Here is a 24,979-nt window from a genome sequence, read left to right as displayed (position 1 = left end):
AAATTAAAAATGTTTAAAAAAATTCTGTTTCATAGACAACATTCTAAATACATTAAAGAATTCATGTTCAAATTTTCAAGCAGTTTTGACTCTTTTTGAGTTAGTTATATTAGATGAAAGAATAAGAAGGTTTGGGGGTAAAATAACACTAATTATGCGCATAATTAATGACGTTATCACTAAAATTTTTTTATTTGGCTACTGTTTTATATATTTTTTTTGTTCATTAATAGAAAAGAGCTAAAGTCTATTAATAGTTTTCAATTTCTTGTTAAAAAGTTACCTTTACCCTGGTACCACCTTAATATAACTATACATTATTTCATAAAAACAACTAATTAAAAATTGTTATAAAGAAACTGTCTTAAATATTTCTATAATTAGTAGGTAAGCACTTTATGTATTTTTCGTAGTTTTTAATAATTTTAAGGTATTTTCATATATTTGTAAAGCATTGTGTTAAAGTGTAAATTAACTAACTGCCAATTTTGAAGTTTTTGATTTTTATTTATTTATTTTTAATATTGTATTACAAAAAATTCTTATAAAGAGTATTTCACAAGAAGCGTCATATACTTTTTACATTTGTGCAAAATTTCAAATCTCTATTTTTAGTAACAAAAAAGTTATCGATTTTTGGTCCGAAACACACCTTTATTTTCCACTGTGCGTCGCAATCTTGAGAGTCCAAAACTTGCTTCAAAAAAAATTGTCGTAAACTTTAGTTATGTTTTAGAGCAGTGGGTCCAATTGTGGCTAACGATATATTATATATACTTGATGCCTAACTTGCGGGATTTTATCACTGATCTCTATAAAAACTGGATAGCGCATCTCTAATATCAAAATTGACGCCAAAATCGCCATATTGAAAAGCCCCAGAACAAATATGGCAATTTTGGAGTCAAAAAAATTGAAGTTTTGCTCGGAGTTGCGCTATCCAGTTATTATAGAGATCAGTGGATTTTAATAGACGAAAAGTGAAGCCACTTTTTTTGTTTACAAATTTAATCCGCCATTTGTAATAAGGGCAAGAGTTATATCTGACTTGCGAAATAAAAGTAAAAATGAATGTTGAGATGTAGTTTTTTCTCGCAATCAACAAGTCACTAAATAGCAATAATTTTCTCTTCTAACTAACTCTCCCTTTTTACAAATTTTCTCCTTTATATATACCCCATGCTTTTCCCAAAATATCCTTCCACAAACCGTCATAAATCACCACAAACACATATTTACAATTCTTATTGGTAAATCTATTAAAGCTATTAAATCCCTAACGTCATCAAATGTTCTAGAACTTTCCGAAATTACACTCCTCCTTGATCCTTACGGATCATCCAAATAGTAATCAAGGTATTTCGAAGGCATGCGCCGTTCCCGACCACTCCGTCGCAAAAGCATGTCGATTTCTTGGGGTCTATCTTCAGCGTCGATATTTTCCTCGTTCGTCTCTAATACATCTTTAATTGGATCTCCTTGGTTTTCAGCGTCCACTTGATCAGTTTCAACATTCATCTCTACTTCCTCATCAGGGATAATGTAGGGCTGAGTATCAGTTCGAGGTCTAACATGTTTCACATGACGCGGAATGCCGTTCACTTCTACGGTTTGGTTTAACGCATTCCGAGTTACCGTAGCTGGTTGCCACTTTGTATGGCACCTCGCATTTGGTGGTTTCAGCCAGACTTTATCGCCAATTCGAAATCTCTCGTTCAGGACATTTCGTGCAGGAAGATTCTCTTTTTTCAATCCTTTCACACCAATGGGGTAGCTGTATATTTTGCCCATCGGGCTTGCACCATTTTTGTCGGCTGAGACATTGTACCAATATAGTGCTTCCGGTATCGACATTTTTGATCGTTCTGCTATTCTCTTGATCGTACGGTGGTTTCTTTCCACAATTCCATTTCCTTCAGGATAATAAGCGGCTCTATATCTAATTTGCACTCCCCAACTATCAAGGAAACTCCTTATCTCTTTAGTCTTAAATGTTGGCTCATTGTCAGTTAATATCTCAGACGGTGCTCCACGTTCACAAAAAACAAGACGGAGTATTCGGACTATGGCAACACTTCCGTATGAGCTCGATAATTGTCGCCACAACGCGTATTTTGAAGGTCCACAATCAATTAGACTCAAAAACTTGTCAGTGCCATAATGCGTGATATCCATGGCCAATCTCTCCCAGTTTCCTTTAACATCCAATTTTCCTTTTTCCCACCGTATTGGCGCTGGATCTATTGACTGACATGGTTCGCAATTTTTTATCACACTTCGAACATCGTTTTCAGTAGCAGTCGGAATTGTTTTACGAACAAAGTTTAACGTTCGATTCACTCCAAAATGTCCAGTTCTTTTGTGTATATTGGAAATAGCTTCAGCCTTCGTAGCTGCGACTCCCATGCAACTATTCCGACACTCTGGCACAGTCAGTTTGTTGAGCCATCTGCTGCGAACTCTAGTTAATGCGTCGGCCAAATTATCTTTAGAAGGAATGAGTTTCACCTCGACGCTAACATCGTATTCTTCAATTAGTTGTTGCAACACGCTCAGTCTTCTTCGAATCAGCATTTCCCCCGTCGCTTTTGATCTCAACCTTGATTTTCCCGTAAGGGCGTCAGAAACCCAGTGGTACACAGTCACGGAACTACTATAAAAAGCGGGTTCTGGCTCATTGGCATTTTTGCGCAGGCTCATTGGCATTTTTGCGCTGGCTCATTGGCATTTTTGCGCAGGCTCATTGGTATTTTTGCGCAGATTTTTTTTTCTTTGCGCAGATTTTTTTTTCTTTGCGCAGGATTTTTTGCGTATTTCCATTTTTGTGCATTTTCATAATGAGATGTCATTATGAAAAAAAGGTTGTGAATGACTTAATTTATTCTTTGTAGTAGTTCAAGTATGGAAAAAGATGTTTATATTTTTCTCTTCGCGTTTCTCTAATTCTTTGTGCATGTTGTTTTTGTCGTTGTTCTTCAAATCCATGTCGTAGTAAGAGTTTAGTATTGGTATGAATGGGTAAGGTATTTAATTTTTTAATTTTATTAATATAATTTTCATCAATTCTTTTTTTGTGATTATCATCGTGGAATTGTATGGCCATTCTGTGTAATTCTGGATCAAAAGTGTTTATTTCCTGTAGTTCGCTGTAAAGGAATTCCTCAAATTCTTCTTGTTCTGTAATACTCATTTTTATAACAAGAAAAAATTTATTTAAGTCATTTTAAAAAAGTTTTTTTCACTGTATAATTTACAAAATTAAATTTAAAAAAGGGATGCTTGAGAATGGAGAGTTTGGTCCGAGAAGCAAACCAGCTCCGATAGATTCATATCCTCTTCCGCTTTTAACGTAAACTCCGTCTTTGAATGATCCCCCTTTAGGCCAGGGTGTTAAAAATAATCCGTTTCCTCTGTGCATTCCCATTTTCATTCCATTTCCATTCTTTTTCAAATAAACGATACCTCTTCCTGCAATTTTATCAACCATAGCAGAACCTGCAGAAGATCCTACACCTGCTAACAATCCGGTGGCAAGAGCTGGAACTACTCTTGTTGCAAGTGTACTACCCAACATACCCAATAAAGGTAGAAGAGCTCCAATAAATCCTCCTTTCACATTTGCGTTATGTTCCAATTGGGTTTTGCTCATTTTAATGGTGACTCCAACTCCTCGATGGAGGGCGTCCAAAAGTTTTCGATGTTGATTTTGTGTTACAAGTAAAACGTCGTTTCCGTTAAAATCATCTTTTGAAATACGGATGCTCACAGGTTTACCTGCTATCATTGATTTTTTTATTTTTTCAATCTGTCCCTGAGACACATTTAATTTAACACTAACATATTTGCTCATTTTTAAATGTGGGAAAAAATATTTATTTCACTTCTCGAATGTGATAACGGATCGTAATGTCCTCTCCACGAAAATCAACCAAATTTCCATTTTGATCGACAACGCGAGTGATCATTGTGGAAATTTCTGGGACTTTGACAGGGAGGTAAGTCAAATGAGTTGGTCTTTCGATGATTTTAAAACCAGGACCAACAGCTGGATAAAAAGAGTAGATGCAATTGAGTTGGGAGCCGTTGACGTAAGCCGACCCGATGACGTTGTTGAGGATTCTGATCGTGTTGATGCTTGAAATTCTAACAATATCGTCAGACTCATATTCGGAATTAGGATCCAATTGTCTTTTTGTAAATCCTAAAACTGATGCGATGCTGTTTTCCACGTTCAAATCCATCAAATAATTCATTCCAAGTGTGATGGTTGATTTTAAAGTGTTTAAATTGGATCCGATTTTTATGTTATCGGGAGAGTAGCTGATTTTATTTGCTGTGACGTAGCTGGCGCTTTGAGACGCATAATTTTTTATTGTGTTTGAGACGGTCTTTTGTAAATAATTGTTGATGTCTTTGATGTCGTAGCTCCCGTCTGGAATGACGACGTTTTCCCAATGGATTCCGTTGTTCATGCTATACCGGAAAGAATTGTTTTTGCTGATGATGTTTGGAAAGCTGTTGTACGTCTCAAGCCCAAGAAAAGCCATTTCATAAGTTTTTCCTTTTTCAAAAACGATTTTGTCTAAAAATTCTGTTATGATTACGTTGGAATTTCCGTCCACGTCGATGGTTATGCCTGACATTTTTTTATTATGTAACATTTTTTTTAAATCCTTCGGATTCATGGAATTTCACAAGTGAAATTTTAAATCCGTTTGCGGATCTAGGAAATTCTTCGAATTTTTTTAGATTCTTTGAATTCAGGCGTCTTTTGGAAAATAAAAAGTGTCAAATCCGCTTCGATATTTTCCATTGTCCTTTTTTGACGACAAATCAATCACCGCAAATCCGTGAGGTTCAGACCAACAATGCCTACAAAACTTTTCAAACTCTTTTTTTCCCATATCACTCGAAACGTGATCTTGATAAATGTGGTTAATGTTTTTTAAGTCTTGAGGAAAGAGACAGATAAAATTGGTGTTTTCTCTAATCGTTTGTCTTGGGAGCATGAAATAATTTTGAGCGAGGTAAAAGCAGTCGACGTTAGAGTGTCTTCCTCGGATGTAATATTTTTCACACTTGTTTTGTTTGGTTAGTTGCAAATCGTCAAAGATCATTAAATTGTTTTTGGATGAATCAAGATCTTCAGGATTAGGCACATCGTCAGCCGTTTCAAAAAATTCACACTCCATACCCTCGGTTTCGGAAAAATTTTTTGAAAGATCGTTGATAACACATTCAGGATCTAGTTTCAATTTTTCAATTTCGGTTTGTACCTTGAACAAGTCGAGAATTATTTTTTTTGGTAATTTTTTTTCGAACGAACTTTTTAGTATTTTGTACTCGGGTTGGAAAAGAGATTTTCCAAAAACTTGCAAATGGTTATAATCCAACCATCCAGGTCTGAGCAATAAATTGAGAAGCAACGTTGTTTTTCCACATCCGGATTTTCCAACGATGATTCCTCGAATGCTTCTCGGTAAAAGCTTGTTGTTGTTTCTTTTGATTTTTCCAATATTCCATGACAAATCAGACACTTCCATTTTTAGTTTAAAAATATTTTTTTAAAATAAAATGTACTGTGTTAAATGCAAAAGGAAAACAGAAACGAATCATTTGAGAAACGAAATCACAAAAAACAACAAGCATATAGTCAAAGGGGCTTGCAACGTTTGCGGAACGACCAAATGTAAGTTTATTTCTTCGCATGCGTTCAAAGGATCATCTTCGCATACGGCAAAAGGAGGAGACTTGGTGGAATCGATCAACAATTTTTCAAAAAAAATAAAGCTTCCATGGGCAAAATTTCCAGGAGAAATGCACATTCCAGGAATGAATTTTGCAGGACCTGGCACAAACTTGGACAAAAGACTCACATCCACAGACATGTATCAAGAGTGGAGCAAACCGGTAGATCGAGTGGACAATGCAGCATACCATCATGATTTAGCTTATAAATATTTAAACGACGTTCAAAGCAGAAATTTGGCAGATCAAATGATGCTTGAAGAAATGAACTCCATTCCAAACCCTACTCAAAAAGAGATAAACGAAAGAAAACTGATCACACCCATCATCAAAGCCAAAGCTAAATTCGGATTAGGTGTATCCGAAGGATCTAAAAAAAACCACCGGAGAACCTGAAATGGACGGATCAACTTGCAAACGAGCTTCATAAACCAGTCATTCATCATTTTAAAAGAAGAAAAGTGTTTGTGAACGACATGGATGAAATATGGGCTGCAGATTTGGTTGACATGCAATCGTTTTCAAAATTCAACAACGGGGTAAAATATTTGCTCATGGTGATCGACGTGTTTTCAAAGTATGGATGGATTGTTCCGTTAAAGAGTAAAACTGGAGTTGATGTAGCTAACGCTCTAAGAAAAATATTTGAGGAGAGAAGGTGTACAAAGATGTGGGTGGATAAAGGTAAAGAGTTTTATAACAAGCATGTACAAGCTCTAGGTGTGCAATTATACTCCACTGAAAACGAGGAAAAAAGTTCTGTTGTCGAGCGATGGAATAGAACGATGAAAGAGAGAATGTTTAAATATTTTTCAGCCAACAACACCAATAAATACATTGACGTATTAGATGAAATGGTGAAAAATTATAACAACGCCAAACACTCTTCTATCAAAATGACTCCAGTGGAAGCTAGCGATAAAAAGAATAAATATAGGGTTTGGATGAACCTGAATGGAAAGACGCAAACAGAAAGAGCAGGACCAAAATTTTCAATGAGTGACAAAGTGAGGATCGTAAAAAAGAAGTCTCATTTTGAAAAGGGGTATACACCGAGATGGACTGAAGAGGTTTTTACCGTGTTAAATGTTCAGCATACGAATCCACCCACGTATAAAATCGCTGATGCTAACGGTGAAGAAATTAAAGGTACGTTTTATGAACAAGAAATGCAAAAGACCAATCAAGACATATTTAGAATTGAAAAAGTCATTCGAAAGCAAAAGAACAAATCTTTAGTCAAATGGTTTGGATATCCAGACTCTTTCAACTCTTGGGTGAATAATGAAGAATTGTTAAGTTTGCAAAAATAGTCGCGTCGTTTTGTATGGCAAGAAAAAAAAATTTTTGATTTTGAGTTAAATAAAAATCTTGTATATAGAAAAGAAATGAATGCGACAATGAATGAGATGATTATAAAAATAAATGTGCTTGAAGCTGATATGTATGAAAGCATGAAACATATTGACTTGAATAAGTTCATGTCTAGGTACCAATTGATGTTGAATGAATTGCGTTGTAGTATGTATGAAGCAGTGAATTTAGATAATATGGATGATATCATTGAAAAGATGTATTATCTTCATACTGAATTGGTTGATGATGAGTCTGAATTGGAACTGAAATTTCATTGGGATATGGAAAATATGGAATTGAAAACATACATAATTAACTTGTCTAGATACTGTGATATAACTCATAAAATGATTTATAAGATGAGAATTTTATATCCTGCTCGAAGGGTTAGGATAATAAAGAAGTGAAAAAATTTTTATTTTGAGTTAAATAAAAATCTTGTATATAGAAAAGAAATGAATTTTATTACAATGGAAAATTTTGATGAGAGCAAATTATCAGTTGGAGAAATTTACGCAGCAACAAAACCAGTAGTCTATCAAAAAGTGCCAGTAAAGTATTCTTATCCAACTGGAGATGGTCCTCTTGTATTACGAACACCTACATTATTTTCGTATGGTGTGTGTGAGAATAAAGATCCGGTAACACAAAAATTGACTGGATATTCCATGTCCTTTGTTTGCTTTGATGCTAAAAAGGGTAAAACTGAAGAAGAAGCAAATTTTATTAGCACAATGGAAAAGATTACTTTGTTTATTAGAGGTGAAGTAGATAAATTGTCATCCAAACTTAAAAAAGGAGGAAGAAAAAAGCAAATTAACTCTAACGAATTGAGTATTTTAAAATATAAAGCTGACCATGCTGATGCAGCGCCAGTGTTTTATGCTAAAATGTATATAACTAAAGGATCTAAAAATGAAGACGAAATATTCATTACTTCTACATTTCATAGAAAGAAAACAGCTCTTGATATAAAAAATGGAGTCAAAGGTGAACGTAATAATAAAAATTTGGTCATATCTTCTGGACATGATTTTATCAACCAAAGATGTTATGCTATTGGAGCACTTAGAATTGATGGGGTGTATATTGGTCCTTCGATTGTGTCTATTCAAGTTAAACTGTCCGAAGCCATCATCGTAAAAAATGCATCTTTACCTCATAGTATCATGATGTGTGAAAACTTGGATTTGGGAGAAATGGATTCTGACGAGGAAATGTAAAAAGCACAAAAAACTGAAAATAAAACGACTTAAAACATTTTATTTTCATATTAAAAAATGCATGCCCCACACAAGTTGCTTAAAAACAGCGCCTCAGCAGAGATTTACAATTTTAATTTCCAACTGAGTCAACGAAAAAATATGAAAAACATTATTGTAACAAAGAAAAAGTTGGATTATCCCACCTATTTCAACACCTACAGACAGCACGAGATTTTTGCTCAACAAGACATTAAATTTCCTCCTGTATCTCACAAGCAGATATCGTTGTCTGTAGGTTTACAATTAGACAAAGGAATTGCTGTCGTCACTTTGATGGATAAAATAAGCAACCAATTGAACTATTTAAAAAACGATGCTATTTTTTCCGAGTCTGTGGATGACATAGTTATGACCATACACAATTATAACAACCAGGAAGTCATAGTTAAAAAAGGTGAAAAGCTTTGTAAAATAAACTACATCGATTCGAATTAAAAAAAATGTGTCTTTGTTAAAAAGATGGAGATAATCAAAAACACTGAAAAAATTTATCCAGTTCTTCCAACGGCACCATCAGATGGAGGGCATTTATATCGACTTCAAAAAATAAGTGAGATCCAAAAAGAAATAGAGGATGAAAAAGTGAAACGAATGGCTTTGAGTAAAAAATACCATCGAGCGGCAAAAATAATTCGTTTCACCCACGACGGATTGCAAACGGTATGCATTGGTTTAGGGGTTACAGGTATTGCACTTTTATCAACCGTTGTTGCCACTCCAGTTTCGATTGCGTGTGAAGGGGTTGCTGTTGTATTGGGAGCTTTATCCATTTTCGGAAATCGTCAGAACAAAAAAATGATGCTAAAGGCTGAAAAGCACGAAAAATTGAAAGTTCTTTCCGAGTCAAAATTGAATACGATTAGCGACCACATTTCAAAATCTCTTATGGATGGATTTGTGAGTGATTCCGAGTACGAACTCATTCTCAGCGAGCTTCAAAAATTCAAAGCCATGAGTGAAGAAATCCGAACCAAGACAAAAAGCGTCATTGACGAATTGACTAAAGAGTCGTTGATCCAAAAAGGAAGAGAAGACGCGATAAAAGCATTCAACAACTTGTTTAAGAAAAATTAAAGATTTTTCCATGAATCCGCGTGCGGATTTAAGAAATCGTAAACGCAATCGAGTTTTTGTTTTAAGTTTTTTTCTCCGTATTCTAAAAATGTCTTTTTTTAGAATACAAGATCCTGAAAAGCGAGATGAGATTTTGAGAGAATATAGAGCTAATAGAGAAAAGCTTTATAATGAGAGTCTCAACACCAACATTTCAGATGCAAATTATCAGACTGATTTGAGCAAGTTTTTTAAGCCTCTGATTGAGAGCAATGAAAATATAAAAAACGAACTAAAAAGCATCGCATACAGAGAGGTTGAAAACACTCCACTTGCTTTGACTTATCCAGAAAGCGAGCCGTCTTTTGAAAGTCCAAAAAGCGATGATAAAACTTTTTACAAAAGTTTTGGAAAAATGAATGTTGGAAATATTGCAATGAAATATTTATACACTTACGCAACAGTTAAAAATAGTGCAGACAAAGTGTTTGGAATTCACACAAAAGAACCCGGAAAAATGTTTATTGGAGACAAAGAAATTTTTATCGATAATAACGACGTTATTATTGACGGAGAAAAGTACGAGGGAACGACAGGTTTTTGGGAATTGATCACAAAATCTGTACCTGATACAAAAAAGGTAACAGACGAGGACATGAAAAATTATGAAAAAATACTCGTTGAAACGCATGCAATGGAGAAGAAAGGGACACCAACCATACCAAAAGCTTCGAGAGGTCATAAGTGGAGAGAAATTGTTTCAGAAATTTGGAAAAAAAATTACACACTAACGAGTGGAAGAAAAGGTCGAGGAGTGATCATTCTTCCGAGCGATCCAAATGTGCTTACGCAAAGGCTTAACTTGAGCATTGCCGCAGGACATGCTGGAAATATAGCATCGAGAAACGAAGCCGTTGCCATTTGTGACGAGCTTTTGAGACAGGGGGAAATAAACAAAGAAGAATACAGAGCAATTCAAAAATACATCGAGTCGTGAAAACGGATCTAAAAAAATATTTTCTCATTTTAAAAAAATGCTCATTGTGAACAACAGAAGATATTTTAAAAAGAACGTCGTTGGAGGTGGAGGAATCATGGACGCGATTAAAAATTTTTTGAGGAGAATGGCAGCCACAAATGCTTCACGATCGTCTCTTCATTTATTGAGAAAAGCAGCAGCAAGCGAAATTGGAAGAGAAGCAATCACAGCCGCCAAATCAGCTGGAAAAGAATTAGCCTCTTCAGCTATATCCACTGCTAAAGACGTTGCCATCGACAAAGGAAAAAAAGCGCTTGAAAAAGTTTACGCCAAGACAGGAACAGTGAATCCAAACCAATTACTCACCACGATTGTAAACGAAGCGGCAAAGGATGATCCGTATATTAATCCAATGGAAGAGCTGCATAAAAAAATGTTTGGTTCTTCCATTCAAGTGAAAAAGAAAATGACGAAAAAGAATGCGGCTAGAATCCAAGATCTCGTTAAAATGGGGAGCGGGCTTTTGATTGCTTGATTATTTTAACGAATCAAAAATGACATAAATTTTTTTTTCTCATTTTAAAAAATGATAAACACCGATAGATTAAGAGTTGATGAAATGCCAGAGTATGACACTGGAATTGAAAAAGTTGATTTTTTCGAGTACCTCCCAACAAACCTCGATTTAAATTCTTCAGGATCGATCGTTTTTGAGATTGATTGTCAATCTGTGCAAACAGTTCCGTCTGATGCTTACATCCTCGTCGAAGGGGTTCTCAAAAAAGCGGATGGAACTGCATACACAGCAACAGACAACATTGCTCTGATAAACAACGCCATCATGTATTTGTTCAGCGATGCCACCTATGATTTATCAGGACAACAAGTGGAAAGGGTCATGTATCCAGGTCAAGGAACAACCATGCTTGGATTGTTGAAATACCCTTTTGGTTTTCAGCTTGCCGATGGTTTGAAGCAAATGTGGTATAAAGACACTTCAAACGCCACCGGAAATTCAGGGTTTGTTGTAAGACGAGACCACTTGTTTGCAGACACGACATCCATTGGCGCATTTTCGTTCAAGATACCATTAAAACACATTTTTGGTTTTTGCGAAACTTACGACAAAGTCGTCTATGGATTCAGACACACCATTACCTTTACAAAAAAAGAATACGACGACGCCATTTACAGAGCCGAGACTGTTGCCGCAGGAATGATCGACATTAAAAAATTCAGACTTTTTATGCCTAGAATAGAGTTGGATGTTTCGAAGAAAGCCGAATTCTTGAAATTAATGGCGAGTAAAATTTCCGTTCCAGTAGCCTATAAGTCAAACAAAGTCGAAAGACAAGCCATTCCTGCCGGTCTCACAGAATTTACTTGGACTCTTGGAAGAATCACGGACAAAAGCGTTCCGAGATATATCGTGTTTGGACTTCAGACAAACAAGAATTCCAGTCAAATCGTAAATCCAGCCATTTTCAACCATTGTGATGTCAGCAATTTTTTCGTAACCGTCAATGGAATAAAATATCCAAATTACAATTACGATTTGAATTTTGGAGAAAAGAAAATTACCATGGCTCATTCTGATGCGTTCTCTTTTGACGATAAATATTACGGTACAAACGAACTTGTTTGTCAATCTGGTTTGTCTCTGCTTGAATATAAAAATTTGTTTCCGTTGTTTTTTGTAGACATTAGCAAGCAAAAAGAAAGAGTTGTTTCTGAAACGGCAGAATTGGTGGTCAACCTCAAATTTCGAACAGCAGTACCAGAAAACACCGTTATTTTTGCAGTGATCATTTCCGACAAATTGCTCAATTTCGTTTCCAACGGAACCAGCATGAACGTTGTTTATTAGGTTTGAAAGTCTGTCATGAGATTCTTAACAAAAATGATTTAAAAAAATTTTTTTCTTTTTAAAAATAAAACATGAGATATACAAAAAATTATCTGAAAAATTTGCTTATGGAAAATGGAATCACATTAACCTCAAACAAATTGTTGCCTTTGATGCTGATTGCGGTTGAGAACAATATAATAAGTAAAGATTCGCTTTTGAAAGGTGTAAAAGAACACAGACAAGTGGGTCGACCAAAAAAAGAAATAAAAATGAAAAATGAGAAAACGGAAAAAAACCCGATCGATCCAAAATACGAGAGGCTTGCTTCAATTCGAAATAAACCTGTGTCTGTGAAAACAACCAATATGGAAACCGGGGAAGTGATTGAATACAAATCCCTTTACAAAGCAATGAAAAAGACAGGGCATGGATGGAGATATTTGGAACGTCGAAATGGAAAAGTGGAAGATGGAATAAAGATTGAAATTTTAAATTCGGAAAAGCTAGAAAGAAAAAGTCCGTGAGAAATGTAAAAAAATTTTTTCAATTCTTTTTTCAGAGAATTGAAAAGAAATAAAAATATTAGAAAAATGATTCTGGGTTAAATAAATTTCTTGCTATAATAAAAATGGAAAACAAAACGTTGAAAGAATTAAAAGAAATCGCTAAAGAGCAAAAAATTAAATATTATTACAATTTGAGAAAGGCTGATCTTGTAAGAGTCTTGCAACCTTCAAGACCTGTGGTAAAGCCTCCTATTGCTCCGAAACCAGCAATCATCCCACCAAGACCTGTGGTAAAGCCTCCTATTGCTCCGAAACCAATTCATTTGCAAAAACACATCCTTGATGAACCGGTTTTAGATTTAACACCTGCCATAACACCAAAACCAGTCATTCCACCGAGACCTTCATTTTTTTCAAGTCTGAAGGCAGCTGCAAAAAGTGTGGCGTCGTATGTTAAAACTAAGTTTGATGATGTTAAAGATTGGATAGAACCCTACGTTCCTGAAGTAGTCAAGGAGAAGGTAAACGAATCAGCGGAACAAATCGATAAAAAGATACAGTCTATCAAATCACTTGTATTAAAAACAGTGTATAAACAACCCTTGCCAAAGCCTTATAAAATAAAATTCAAGTTGACTGAACACGCGTTGGGTAGTACTGTTAGGTTATATTCTTACGAGCCTTCTTCTCAATATCAAGACATTGCATCCTTTTTTAATTTGGTAAGAGAGTCTGCCATTCAAACCATGGAAGGAGAAAGGAATACAAAAGTAAGAATTATTTTAACGTGCGAAATGAAATCTGTAAGCATGATGACTGGTGAAGAAGTTACTCGTGAAGCAAGCTTTTCATCCAGCTCGGAAATTATTCGAGCAGCTACAGATGTAAGAGAGTTAATGAGCGAAATGGAAGAAAAAGTCTTGGAAAGTAGTGTCAAATACAATGCTTTAGGTTCTAATAGCATCCTATCTAAGATTTTAAGAATGGATATAAACTTTATCGATTACACACCTCTCAGCGGTGGATCCTACATTGAGCTGACTGACGATCTAAAAGACAAAAAGGCAATCATCAAAATGAAAAACAACGACAATCAATGCTTTAAATGGTCAGTTACCAGGGCGTTGAATCTGAAAAATAAAAACAACGAAAGAATTGATGAAGACTTGATTGAAAAGTCAAAAGAGCTGAATTGGGAAGGAATGGAGTTTCCTGTGAATTACCATAATATTGGCAAGTTTGAAAAAAATAATCCAGACATTAGCATCAACGTTTTTGAGTATGAAAATAAAAAACCCAACCCTTTGAAAGTATCTGACTTTCTCGATCGAAAGCATAATGTTGATTTGCTGTATATTAAAAACGAAGACACAGAACATTACTGTCTCATTAATAGTTTCAGTCGATTTGCCGGCTCCTCAGCATCAAAAGGTAAAAGAAAACAACATTTTTGCAGAAGGTGTCTTCAACGTTATGATCAAGAAGAAAAGCTTCAAAAACATCGAGAAGATTGTTATAAAAACGCGCCAATGAGAATTGAACTTCCTAAAAAGGGTGCAACTCTTCAGTTTAAAGGCATCGGAAAGTCAATGAGGGTTCCATTTATCGTATATGCTGACTTTGAAAGCTTTATCAAGCCGATAGACACGTGCGCTCCCAACTCAAACCAGTCTTACACAAAAAAGTTTCAAAGACACATTCCAAGTTCCTTTTCCTATTACATTAAATGTTTTGATGAAACCGTTTATGATGCTGAACCATCCATTTCCGAATCGTCAAACGAGAACCAAGACGTGGCTCAATTTTTTGTCGAAAGTTTGGAAAAAGAAATAAAAGAAATTTTCGGAAAAATCGAGAAAAAAAAGATGGTTTTGACAAAAGAGGACGAAAATAATTTCAAATCCGCAACAGTTTGCCACATTTGCAATAAAAATCTCAAAGACGACAAAGTACGCGATCACTGTCATTTTACTGGAAAATATCGAGGAGCGGCTCACGACGATTGCAATAAAAAATTTCAAGTTCCAAAATTCATCCCAGTCGTTTTTCATAACTTGTCTGGTTACGACGCTCATTTGATCATCAAGAAATTAGGTGGAAAGATCACTTGTATACCCAACAATGAAGAAAAATATATCAGCTTCTCGAAAAAAATCAAAGTGGGAGAGTACATTGGAAAAGATGGAAAACCAAAAAACAAAAAAATTGAATTGAGGTTCATCGACAGCTTTAAATTCCTTTCCTTCAAATTGGATACTTTGTCTAAAAATTTAAAGCCAGAGCAGTTTAAAAGCCTTGCATTACATTTTGAAGGTGAAAAATTTAATTTGCTTTGTAAAAAAGGTGTATACCCTTACGATTGGGTGGACGGATTCGATAAATTTCAAGAAACGCAATTACCACCAAAAGAAGCGTTTTTCTCAAAACTTAGACACGAGAAAATAAGCGACGAAGAATATGCGCATGCGCAAAAGGTTTGGAACACGTTTCAATGCAAAACGTTCAGAGATTATCACGATTTGTACAACGTGTCGGATGTGTTGATACTGGCAGATGCCTTTGAAACTTTTAGAGACACTTGTATGGAACATTACGGTCTTGATCCTGCTTGGTATTACACCTCCCCTGGTTTGGCTTGGGATGCTATGCTAAAGAAAACTGAAGTTGTAATAGAGCTTATATCCGATATTGATATGCTCAACATGTTTCGAAAAGGAATACGCGGTGGAATCTGCATGATCTCCAATCGATATGGAACTGCTAACAACAAATACATGAGTGATGATTATAAACCCTCAGAACCTTCGAAATTCCTTCAATATTTAGACGCCAATAATCTTTATGGGTATGCTATGAGCAAACCTCTTCCAGTTAGAGGATTTAGATGGATGACTGAGGATGAACTTTTAAATTGGAAATCCGTGCCTTGCATTCTCGAAGTCGATTTAGATTATCCTGAAAGTCTTCACGATTTACACAATGATTACCCTTTAGCTCCTGAAAGAATGCTCGTTGGAAAAGTGGAAAAGTTAGTTCCCAATTTAAACAACAAAGAAAAATATGTTATTCACCATGAAAACCTAAAACTCTATGAACGAATGGGGTTGATCACTACAAAAATTCATCGAGGTATCACCTTTGAAGAAGAACCTTTCATTAAAAAGTATATTGATCTCAACACCGATAAGAGAAAAGAAGCTACAAACGAATCTGATAAAGAATTTTTCAAACTCATGAACAACTCTGTCTTTGGGAAAACCATGGAGAATATTCTAAAACGCGTTGATGTTAGACTCATTACCACGAGAAAAGAAGCTATAAAATTATCTAAAAAAATTAAATATAAACGAAACACCATTTTTGATGAAAACTTAATCGCGGTTCACATGGAAAAGACATTTGTTTTTTACGACAAACCTGTTTTCTTGGGAATGAGCATCCTAGACATCAGCAAAACCCTCATGTATGAACATCACTACGACTACATGAAACCTAAATACGGGGATAAGCTGAAATTACTCATGACTGATACTGATTCGCTCTTTTATGAAATAGAAACGGAAGACTTTTACAAAGACATTGCTGATGACGTTGAAAGCAAGTTTGACACGAGCGAATTCGCGAAAGATCATCCTGCCGTTCAAAACTTTGCATTTGACGTTGGGTTTAAAAATAAAAAGGTCATCGGTAAGTTTAAGGATGAAACAGGTGGTAAGCAAATTAAAGAGTTTGTTGGGCTTCGTCCTAAGCTCTACTCTTATGAGGTCTTTAATGAAAAAGAAGAACACAAAAAATGCAAAGGAATTCAGAAATGTGTTGTTGAAAAGCACATCACTCATCAAGATTATAAAGAATGTTTAATGACTAAAGAAGAACAGCTCAGAAAAATGAACGTCTTACGATCTCATCATCACGATGTCTACACCGAAGAAATCAACAAAGTCGCACTCAGCTCTAACGATGACAAAAGGATCATTTTGGAAGATGGAATACACACGTTGGCTTATGGTCACTACAAATTAAAAAAATCGACAGAGACAGAGGAAGAACACGGTGCAGAGGAAGAACCAAAGACAGAGGCAAAAAGGTTGATCGCAGAGTGCAGAAAGATAATCGAGGAAAACAAAGAAATTTCAGGTAAGTCAAAAAGGTTGATCGAAGAGTGCAGAGGGATAATCGCGGATACAAAAAGGTAAGTGATAAAGGTGAGGAGAAACAAATTTAAAAAAATTCGAAGAATTTTTCACGGATCTGAAAGATCTAAAAAAATAACAAAATAAAAAAAAATGAGAAACAAAAAAATAAATGTGGAGGGAATTGTTTTACCAAACGAGGCTTTATCCACTATTCAGTTGATGGAAGCAGCAAAAAAACTAAAAATAAAAAACTTTCGAGGAGTTTTTGTCAGAGACGCGTTACCAAAAAAGCCAAGAAAAAAAGAATGTGGAATTGTCAACACGGGGGATTCGAGCACAGATGGGTTTCATTGGGTGTGTTGGTTCAAAGACGGAGACAAAAAATACAGCTTTGACTCTTACGCTCAACCACCTCTCGTCGAGCTCGTTGACTATTTGAAAAGTCCTGTCTTTTACAACAGTGAAAGGGTTCAATTTGGAAACACGTCTTATTGCGGTCACTTGTGTCTTTACGTCTTGAAAAAATGCGAAGAGGGAGACAGCTTTCAAGACGTTGTCAATACCCTTTGGTGATTTTTTAAAAGTTTTACTCATTTAAAAAAATCAAAGATTTTTCCATGAATCCGCAAACGGATTTAAAAAAATCAAAGAATTTTCAACAGATCTAAAAGATCTAAAAAAATTTTTCACAATTAAAAAATGATTGACAAATTCAACAGAAGCGAAATCAGTGTTTATTTTGATAGTCTTGCATCAGACTCAGCCAGCAACGTTTATATTAAAACGGACGGATCGAGCACCATCACTGCAGATTTGGATTACAACTCTCATAAAATCATCAACCTGGGTGAACCCACCAACGCACACGATGCCGCTACGAAAAATTATGTAGACAATCACGTGACAGGTGGTACTGGAACTGTAGTTGGAACTGCAGATTTGGATTTGAACTTTCACAAGGCAATCAATTTGAACGAACCGACCAATCTTCATGATGCCGCCACCAAAAATTACGTCGATGTGAGTTCGAGTCTATGTGTTAAAACGGACGGATCCAGCACGATCACTGGAATCATCGACATGAACTCTCACAAGTTGATCAATGTGAGCGATCCAACCAATTTAAAAGACGCAGCGACAAAAGGGTATGTAGACACCAAAGTCGCTTACAACGCTATTTCATACACCGACATCAACATGACAGCTCACAAATTGACTAATCTGTCGGAACCTACATCAGCTTCGGATTCAGCTACGAAAAATTACGTAGACACGCATGCTTCAGGTGGTACGACTGTGGGCACTGCAGATTTGGATTTGAATTCACACAAATTGATCAACGTGCTTGATCCAACCAACGCACAAGAGGGTTCAACAAAGAATTATGTGGACGTCTTGACACAAAAATCCAACTTTTTAGGTTTGATTCCAAATTCAAGCTTTTCATCTTTGGGGTTAAAATCGCAAACGGTGGCTGCTGGTCTGACAGATGCGGCTACGGTCTTCACCTACTCTGGAGGTCCTGGAATTTTAAGAAGGTTGTGGTTGGCTATTAATGGAACCGTCACAGGAGGATTAAGCGTCCCTGGAAACGTTTTTCTTCGAATTCATACAGACGGGGAGATTAACGTGGGGAATTATTCAGAAACCACAGATGCTGTAGGTATAGACCAAATTGCTCTTGCTTGCGACTTGCTTTTTTCTCCTTTGGGTGGATCCTATTACGCCAACTCTTTGCAGGGATGTAATGTTTACAGTAACACTTCTTTGGGAGGCTATTTCACACTCGACATGCCTTTCAACACAAGCATCGAAATAAAATTGAGGAACAAAACAGCTTCACCCATTACCTACTGGATTCAGCCCTTCATCACCACGCTCTCCTCCATTCCACCCTCTTTACCGTTTTACAAATTGTACTCGAGGACTTTCCGTTATTTCCAAACCACTTACGGAGACGAATACGTGCTACACAGCTCCAAAGGACGTGGCAATGGCGTGTTTCTGAAATACATAAGGATGCACATCATCGGAGCTTCTGGAAACTGGTGGGAGTCTAGAGTCAGAATGTACGATGCCAATTTACCTCCAGGTAATGGATCTGTGCTCAGTCCTTGGACACCTTACAGCGCAAACAATTACACCACTTTCCCCGGGTATGACAGCGACAGTCAATGTATTTTCTCCTCTTCTGGATTAGAAGATTTTTACTTGTCCTCATGGAACGGATCAAACATCAGTTCTTTTAACAACAAGTCAACGGGACTGCTGTACCAATCCAATGCTTCCATCGGTTCCACCACCACCATTTCCTTTTACAGAAATTTTGCAGAGGCAGACTCCATGCCAAGCGTTGCACCTGGAAGAAGACTCGTTGTCACGCTCAACTCTGGTGATGCTCAAGTTGGTCAATCCGGAAGCTTTTATCTCGTTCTCGGCCAGGTGTTTATTTACGCTTAAAAATTCGAAGAATTTTCATGAATCCGCAAACGGATTTAAAAAATCGAAGATTTCCCATTGATCCAAAGGATCTAATATACAGTGAAAAAAACTTTTTTAAAATGACTTAAATAAATTTTTTCTTGTTATAAAAATGAGTATTACAGAACAAGAAGAATTTGAGGAATTCCTTTACAGCGAACTACAGGAAATAAACACTTTTGATCCAGAATTACACAGAATGGCCATACAATTCCACGATGATAATCACAAAAAAAGAATTGATGAAAATTATATTAATAAAATTAAAAAATTAAATACCTTACCCATTCATACCAATACTAAACTCTTACTACGACATGGATTTGAAGAACAACGACAAAAACAACATGCACAAAGAATTAGAGAAACGCGAAGAGAAAAATATAAACATCTTTTTCCATACTTGAACTACTACAAAGAATAAATTAAGTCATTCACAACCTTTTTTTCATAATGACATCTCATTATGAAAATGCACAAAAATGGAAATACGCAAAAAATCCTGCGCAAAGAAAAAAAAATCTGCGCAAAAATACCAATGAGCCTGCGCAAAAATGCCAATGAGCCAGCGCAAAAATGCCAATGAGCCTGCGCAAAAATGCCAATGAGCCAGAACCCGCTTTTTATAGTAGTCACGGAATCGGTAAAAACAGTTACTTTCTTCAGCTTCCACATCAGAGCCATATTCATTCCCCGTATCACAGCGTCTAGTTCTGCCATGTTTATATGAACATCAGACGTTTCTTTTCGCAGCCATGTTGCATCCTCCACAGTAGTCTCCCCAACTTGAATAAGAGCACCAATCGCTAAAGAACTGGCATCAACCCACACTTTTCCCTCATCACCACGCACAGCCCAATCACCACAAGCAGGCTCGCAGCGTTCCACCTCAGCAAATACTTCCTGAAGCACCCACTTAACGTTCTCATCACAAACATCATCGTCCCAACCCGTCGTCAGACTGACAGCTTTCCTCTTCAAGAGACTACAAATCACTCGCAACCAACCACACACGGGTAAATGTCCTACCAACTGTCCACAGATTGAAAACACAACTCTCCTGGTTAACTTTTGCGAGATAGCATCAACTCGATTCCCTCTGGACCACATCAGTTTGTTACCAACCTTGCGCACACACAATCCTAACACACGAACTCCATTATCATCAATCTGCTCACCATCTTTACTCTCTAAACCATATTTCAAAAAATGCCTCTTGACATAATCAAGACTCACCACACTTTCGTCTACGAAAATGTCGTCTACATAAGCGGACGTTCCCCTCTTCACTAATTCGTCTTGATCAATGACGGCACTCACAACGGATTTCATGATCATTGGCGCAACATTCAATCCGAAACCAAGTCGTGTCAAGCAATACCTTTTATTTCGAAACACCACTGTTTGGAACGGCCAAAGAGATTTATCAGTTTTTAGTTGAAGATAAGCCTTGCGTAAATCGATGATTGCTGGTTTGTTACCCATCCTTCTCCATTCTCTAAGCTTTTCGACACACACATCTGCATCTCTCGTGTATGCCTCAATTAAATCGTTAGCTTCTCTCCAGTCTAGAACAGGTCGGATTTTGTTGTCTTTGTTTCTCTGAATGACAGCCATTAACGGAATCTGCCCTTTGGGCGGCCCCAATTCATTTTCGTTGTACTCTAACAGCCATTTCCGATCAATCCATTCCTGTAGTTCGTTTTCATAGTCTGCTCTAGCGTATTGTGGAATTCCGTACTGTGCCACTTTATTATACAATCGGTTGGGGCCTTCTCCATCTCTCCATTTCCATTTGACTCTCCATTCAGCACCATTAAAAACTGCTTCATGATCTTTCTTTTTTATTTCGATTTTCTTGACTTTGTTCTTGTTCAAAGCCGTTGCTCCACAGTAACTTAATCCGAACTTCGCTTTTCCCAAAGGAGAGATGGATACTCCTCCTAGTAACTTAATGGAACTCATTCCAAGCATCATATCGACTCCAAACGGTTGGAAATCCACTAAAATAACCTGATCACGTGCTTTAATGCCATGAACCTCAAGAATCACGACCGCTGACCCAGTGCACTGATGAACCTTTCCTTCAAACGTTACTACCTTTTGAGAGTTTGAGTACCTACATTGACTTCTGGGCAGGAATTTTTTATTCAAAATTGTCTTCGAACACCCTGTGTCTACTAACGCTGTCGCAACCATACCGTTAACTTTCAAACGAATAACAGATAATGCGCTCATTCCACCGATGTTCAGGAGCGAGGTAGCGCAGATACCTCGCTCCTGCAATCGTTTCCCTGCAGCTTCCAGCATTTCGATGCAATGTGTCCTTCCTCGCCACATTTAAAACATCTAACAGTCTTCGGAGACAAGCTCTTCGCAAGCGAACAGTTCTTTGCAATGTGATTCAAACCTTTACAGTTGTAACACACTAACGCAGTTTTTGTAGCATGGCGTCTAGACACAGCGCCAACAGCATCACTGTCAATCACATTTGCACAGTTCATAGCAGCTCTCACTCTGGGTAACATTTTATCAATCGGGTCCATTACGGCTCGAAATCTTGATGATAAGACTTCTGGCAAACCCACAACAAACGCCAAACGCACAGACTCCTCTGGTAATTTAGCTAGATAGGCTAATCGTCTTAAATCAGCTAAAAACACGTCAACTTTTTCTTCGTCACATAATTTTCGTTTTGTGAATAGTTCATATGCAGTGTAGGCATCTATAGAAAACGCCGCTAATAACACACGCTCGACTTCCACTACATCTTTTTTGACTTCCGCGGTTAAAGCATCGTACACTGCATAAGCAGCTTCTCTGAGAAGAATCGGAAAAAGTAGTTCAAGCTTTAAGTTCTGAATTTCAGCAATCACTTTTGTTCGTTGAATCCAAACAGCAGCATCCGAAGTGCCATCATACGTTTCAAACATATCAAACAATCTCATACTTGGTTCCATGGCCCGGTTAGCTTGTAGTTTTTTCTCGCAATCAACAAGTCACTAAATAGCAATAATTTTCTCTTCTCACTAACTCTCCCTTTTTTACAAATTTTCTCCTTTATATATACCCCATGCTTTTCCCAAAATATCCTTCCACAAACCGTCATAAATCACCACAAACACATATTTACAATTCTTATTGGTAAATCTATTAAAGCTATTAAATCCCTAACGTCATCAAATGTTCTAGAACTTTCCGAAATTACATGAGAGCATCTAAATTTCTCAATAAATTAAAGATACTTCGAAAACTCGTTTTAATAATGACTTAAATAAGTAAAAAATAATTGCTGCATAGAACCGAGTGCTTTAATGTAGCAAACTTCTCACGTTTTAATGCGATTGTCCACTTTTTGCAAAATTCTTAGTTAAGAACTGAAAATCTGTGAAAAACTGTCACTTCCTTTCATGTATCTATTAGAACAACCATACGAAGCTCATGAATTCACTATTTTAATGTTAACTTTTTAAAATGTCATATAGGTAGATAAGCTTTTTGCCCGAATTAGAAATAGCTTCCACGGCTTCACTTTTCGGATCGAAGTTTGACATCTAGTATATATAATATATCATTGGTTGTGGCTAGCCAGCTCTGGCGTGCTATCTGTGTAAATATATCGGCCCGTTATTGAATATCCAGGACTGGGATGCCGCAAACGGACCACATGGTAGTTGCTATCTGGCAAACCAGCTCTGGTGAATCTTACACGGTACAACAATGGCTCATATCGGCTCTACCATGCTATTCATAAAACTTTAATGGCCCGTAAATGGATTGCCAGAACTGGCGTAGCCGGCACTGACCCATACGAGCGCTGCTACTTGAGTATGGCAATAATGCCGAGGAACAAATACATAAACCACAAATCTTGTCTTCACAACTTTTGAATCTGCACTTGTTGAAAAACAATAAATTATTTTAAATGTAAAAATTAGGAAGACAGAAATACAAAATTTGGACGGTCCGATAGTCGATGCCCGGTAGTTGTTTTTTTAGTCCGATAGTCCGTTACTTTTTAATTAGTCCGATAGTGATCGGAATATCGGATATCTATTATTGCCAATCGGTATTCAATGTCCGATACATATATATTAATCCGATAATCCGATATTTTTTTCTTAGTCCGATACTAGCGGAATATCGGATTATCGGATCATTTATCGGAAATGTCCACCTTAGGAAAAGACATTTCTGGTTTTCTTATTTCAAATTCTAAACATCAGTTTGGTCCAAATAAACTTGGTATTACCATTTCCGATAAAAGATCTAATATTGCGCTAGTATCGGACAAAGAAAAAAATATCGGGTTATAATAATTGCATTACCAAGTTGGTAATGCATATATTTGTGATGATGGTAAAACAATATTTTTTAGGCAACTAAACAATCGGATTGAACTTTGGCAGAAATTTCCATATTTAACACTATTAAAAAAAGCATCATCTGCTCTCATCATCTTTTCACAATATAGACAGATGAATGGTAGGAGATTTCTAGTAAGCTTACCAGAAGTTCAACATTCAGAAATTATTTTAACATGTCGGTCTTTAATTAAGGAGAATAACCCAATTAACAAAGAATTACCGGCAATATTAAATCAAATGAGATATCTGAATCAAGTCTCCTACCTGAAATAGAAGAGGTTGCAACAATATTGGCTGGTTATATAGCTAAGAAATTGATAAAAAGAAGCAAATGCAATTATTGCAAATCTATCCTAGCTACAGATAAAAGCAATATAGTTATTTGTTTATATCTACAATTACTTTCAAGAGGTGGTCTTACTGTGCCATCACTTTCACTTAAGGATTTCACTTGTGAATGTTTTGCAGTCTTAGATAACCTTTTAAACTTAATAATTAAACAAGGTGCTCATGTTAAAGACAAATCAAGCTTTGTTTTATCAAAATATAACAAATTGCTTCAATTAACTTCCATAATCATAATTAATATCTTTTTTAACAATAAGCAGAACCTAATCTATACGAAAAGATGCAGTTAAAAGATTTAAAAGTACACAGAGAGAAATATAAATTAAAAAAAAAAAAAAAAGCAAATATCATGAATAGATAACATAAAAATAAATAAAAAAATAAAAAGATTTCTTTGTAAACTCCCAATGTTGTTGTCAATTTAAATGTATAATGTACAAATATAAAAATATTTATTAGATACAAATATATATAATATACATACAGTATTGGACAAAACATTTGCAACCAAATAATGCTAATTTAGTTTCTTTATATAAAAGTGCTGCATTTTTTCAATTTAGAGAAATAACTATGTAACTGTTTAGAGATAAAGTTCTTCAAGTTTTATTCATCACAAAGTTCATTATTTGTACACGAAAATTAATAAATTAATCAAAAGTATTAAAAAAAGTTGATTTCCTTCTGGACAAAACAAGTGCAACTCGACAAAATGTTGACCAAGCTGTATTTCGCTATCAATATTTCGTGGCGAATCCTTTGTTGTTGATCACAGCCTTACATCTTCGAGGCATAGATTCGATCAGGTGATCAATGAAACTTTGTGGAATCGCTGCTCAGGCCTTTTGGATTTGTTCAAACAGTTGATCCTTATTACGAACACCTTCACGA

The 24,979-nt window shown here is 36.2% G+C and overlaps 1 protein-coding gene across 1 annotated transcript; it reads right to left on the bottom strand.

Annotated features, from left to right (window-relative positions):
* Positions 1-1,097: 1,097 nt before the first annotated feature.
* LOC149887046 (uncharacterized) lies at positions 1,098-21,403 on the bottom strand. Its single transcript, XM_090091665.1, has 2 exons — positions 19,990-21,403; positions 1,098-2,650 (listed from the first exon to the last, which is right to left on the bottom strand). The coding sequence occupies exons 1-2, from the start codon at positions 21,348-21,350 to the stop codon at positions 1,330-1,332; spliced, it is 2,682 nt and encodes an 893-aa protein (XP_089947791.1). The 5' UTR covers positions 21,351-21,403; the 3' UTR covers positions 1,098-1,329.
* Positions 21,404-24,979: the final 3,576 nt, after the last annotated feature.

The sequence above is a fragment of the Hydra viridissima genome, unplaced genomic scaffold (assembly GCF_058129835.1).
Source record: "Hydra viridissima isolate aposymbiotic clone 2 unplaced genomic scaffold, HvirCarnegie_v1 scaffold_6, whole genome shotgun sequence".
Taxonomy (NCBI): domain Eukaryota; kingdom Metazoa; phylum Cnidaria; class Hydrozoa; order Anthoathecata; family Hydridae; genus Hydra; species Hydra viridissima.
The sequence above is the reverse complement of the archived record's forward strand: the minus strand, read 5'-3'. Positions and strand labels throughout refer to the sequence as shown.

Bases quoted from the DNA above. Each gene is read 5' to 3' on its own strand.
- LOC149887046 (XM_090091665.1), bottom strand. From the start codon at position 21,350: ATGATGCTTGGAATGAGTTCCATTAAGTTACTAGGAGGAGTATCCATC. The intron at 2,651-19,989 runs GTTCTGGCTCAT...TTTTTATAGTAG, and splicing joins GTGACTACTATAAAAAGCGG to TTCCGTGACTGTGTACCACT.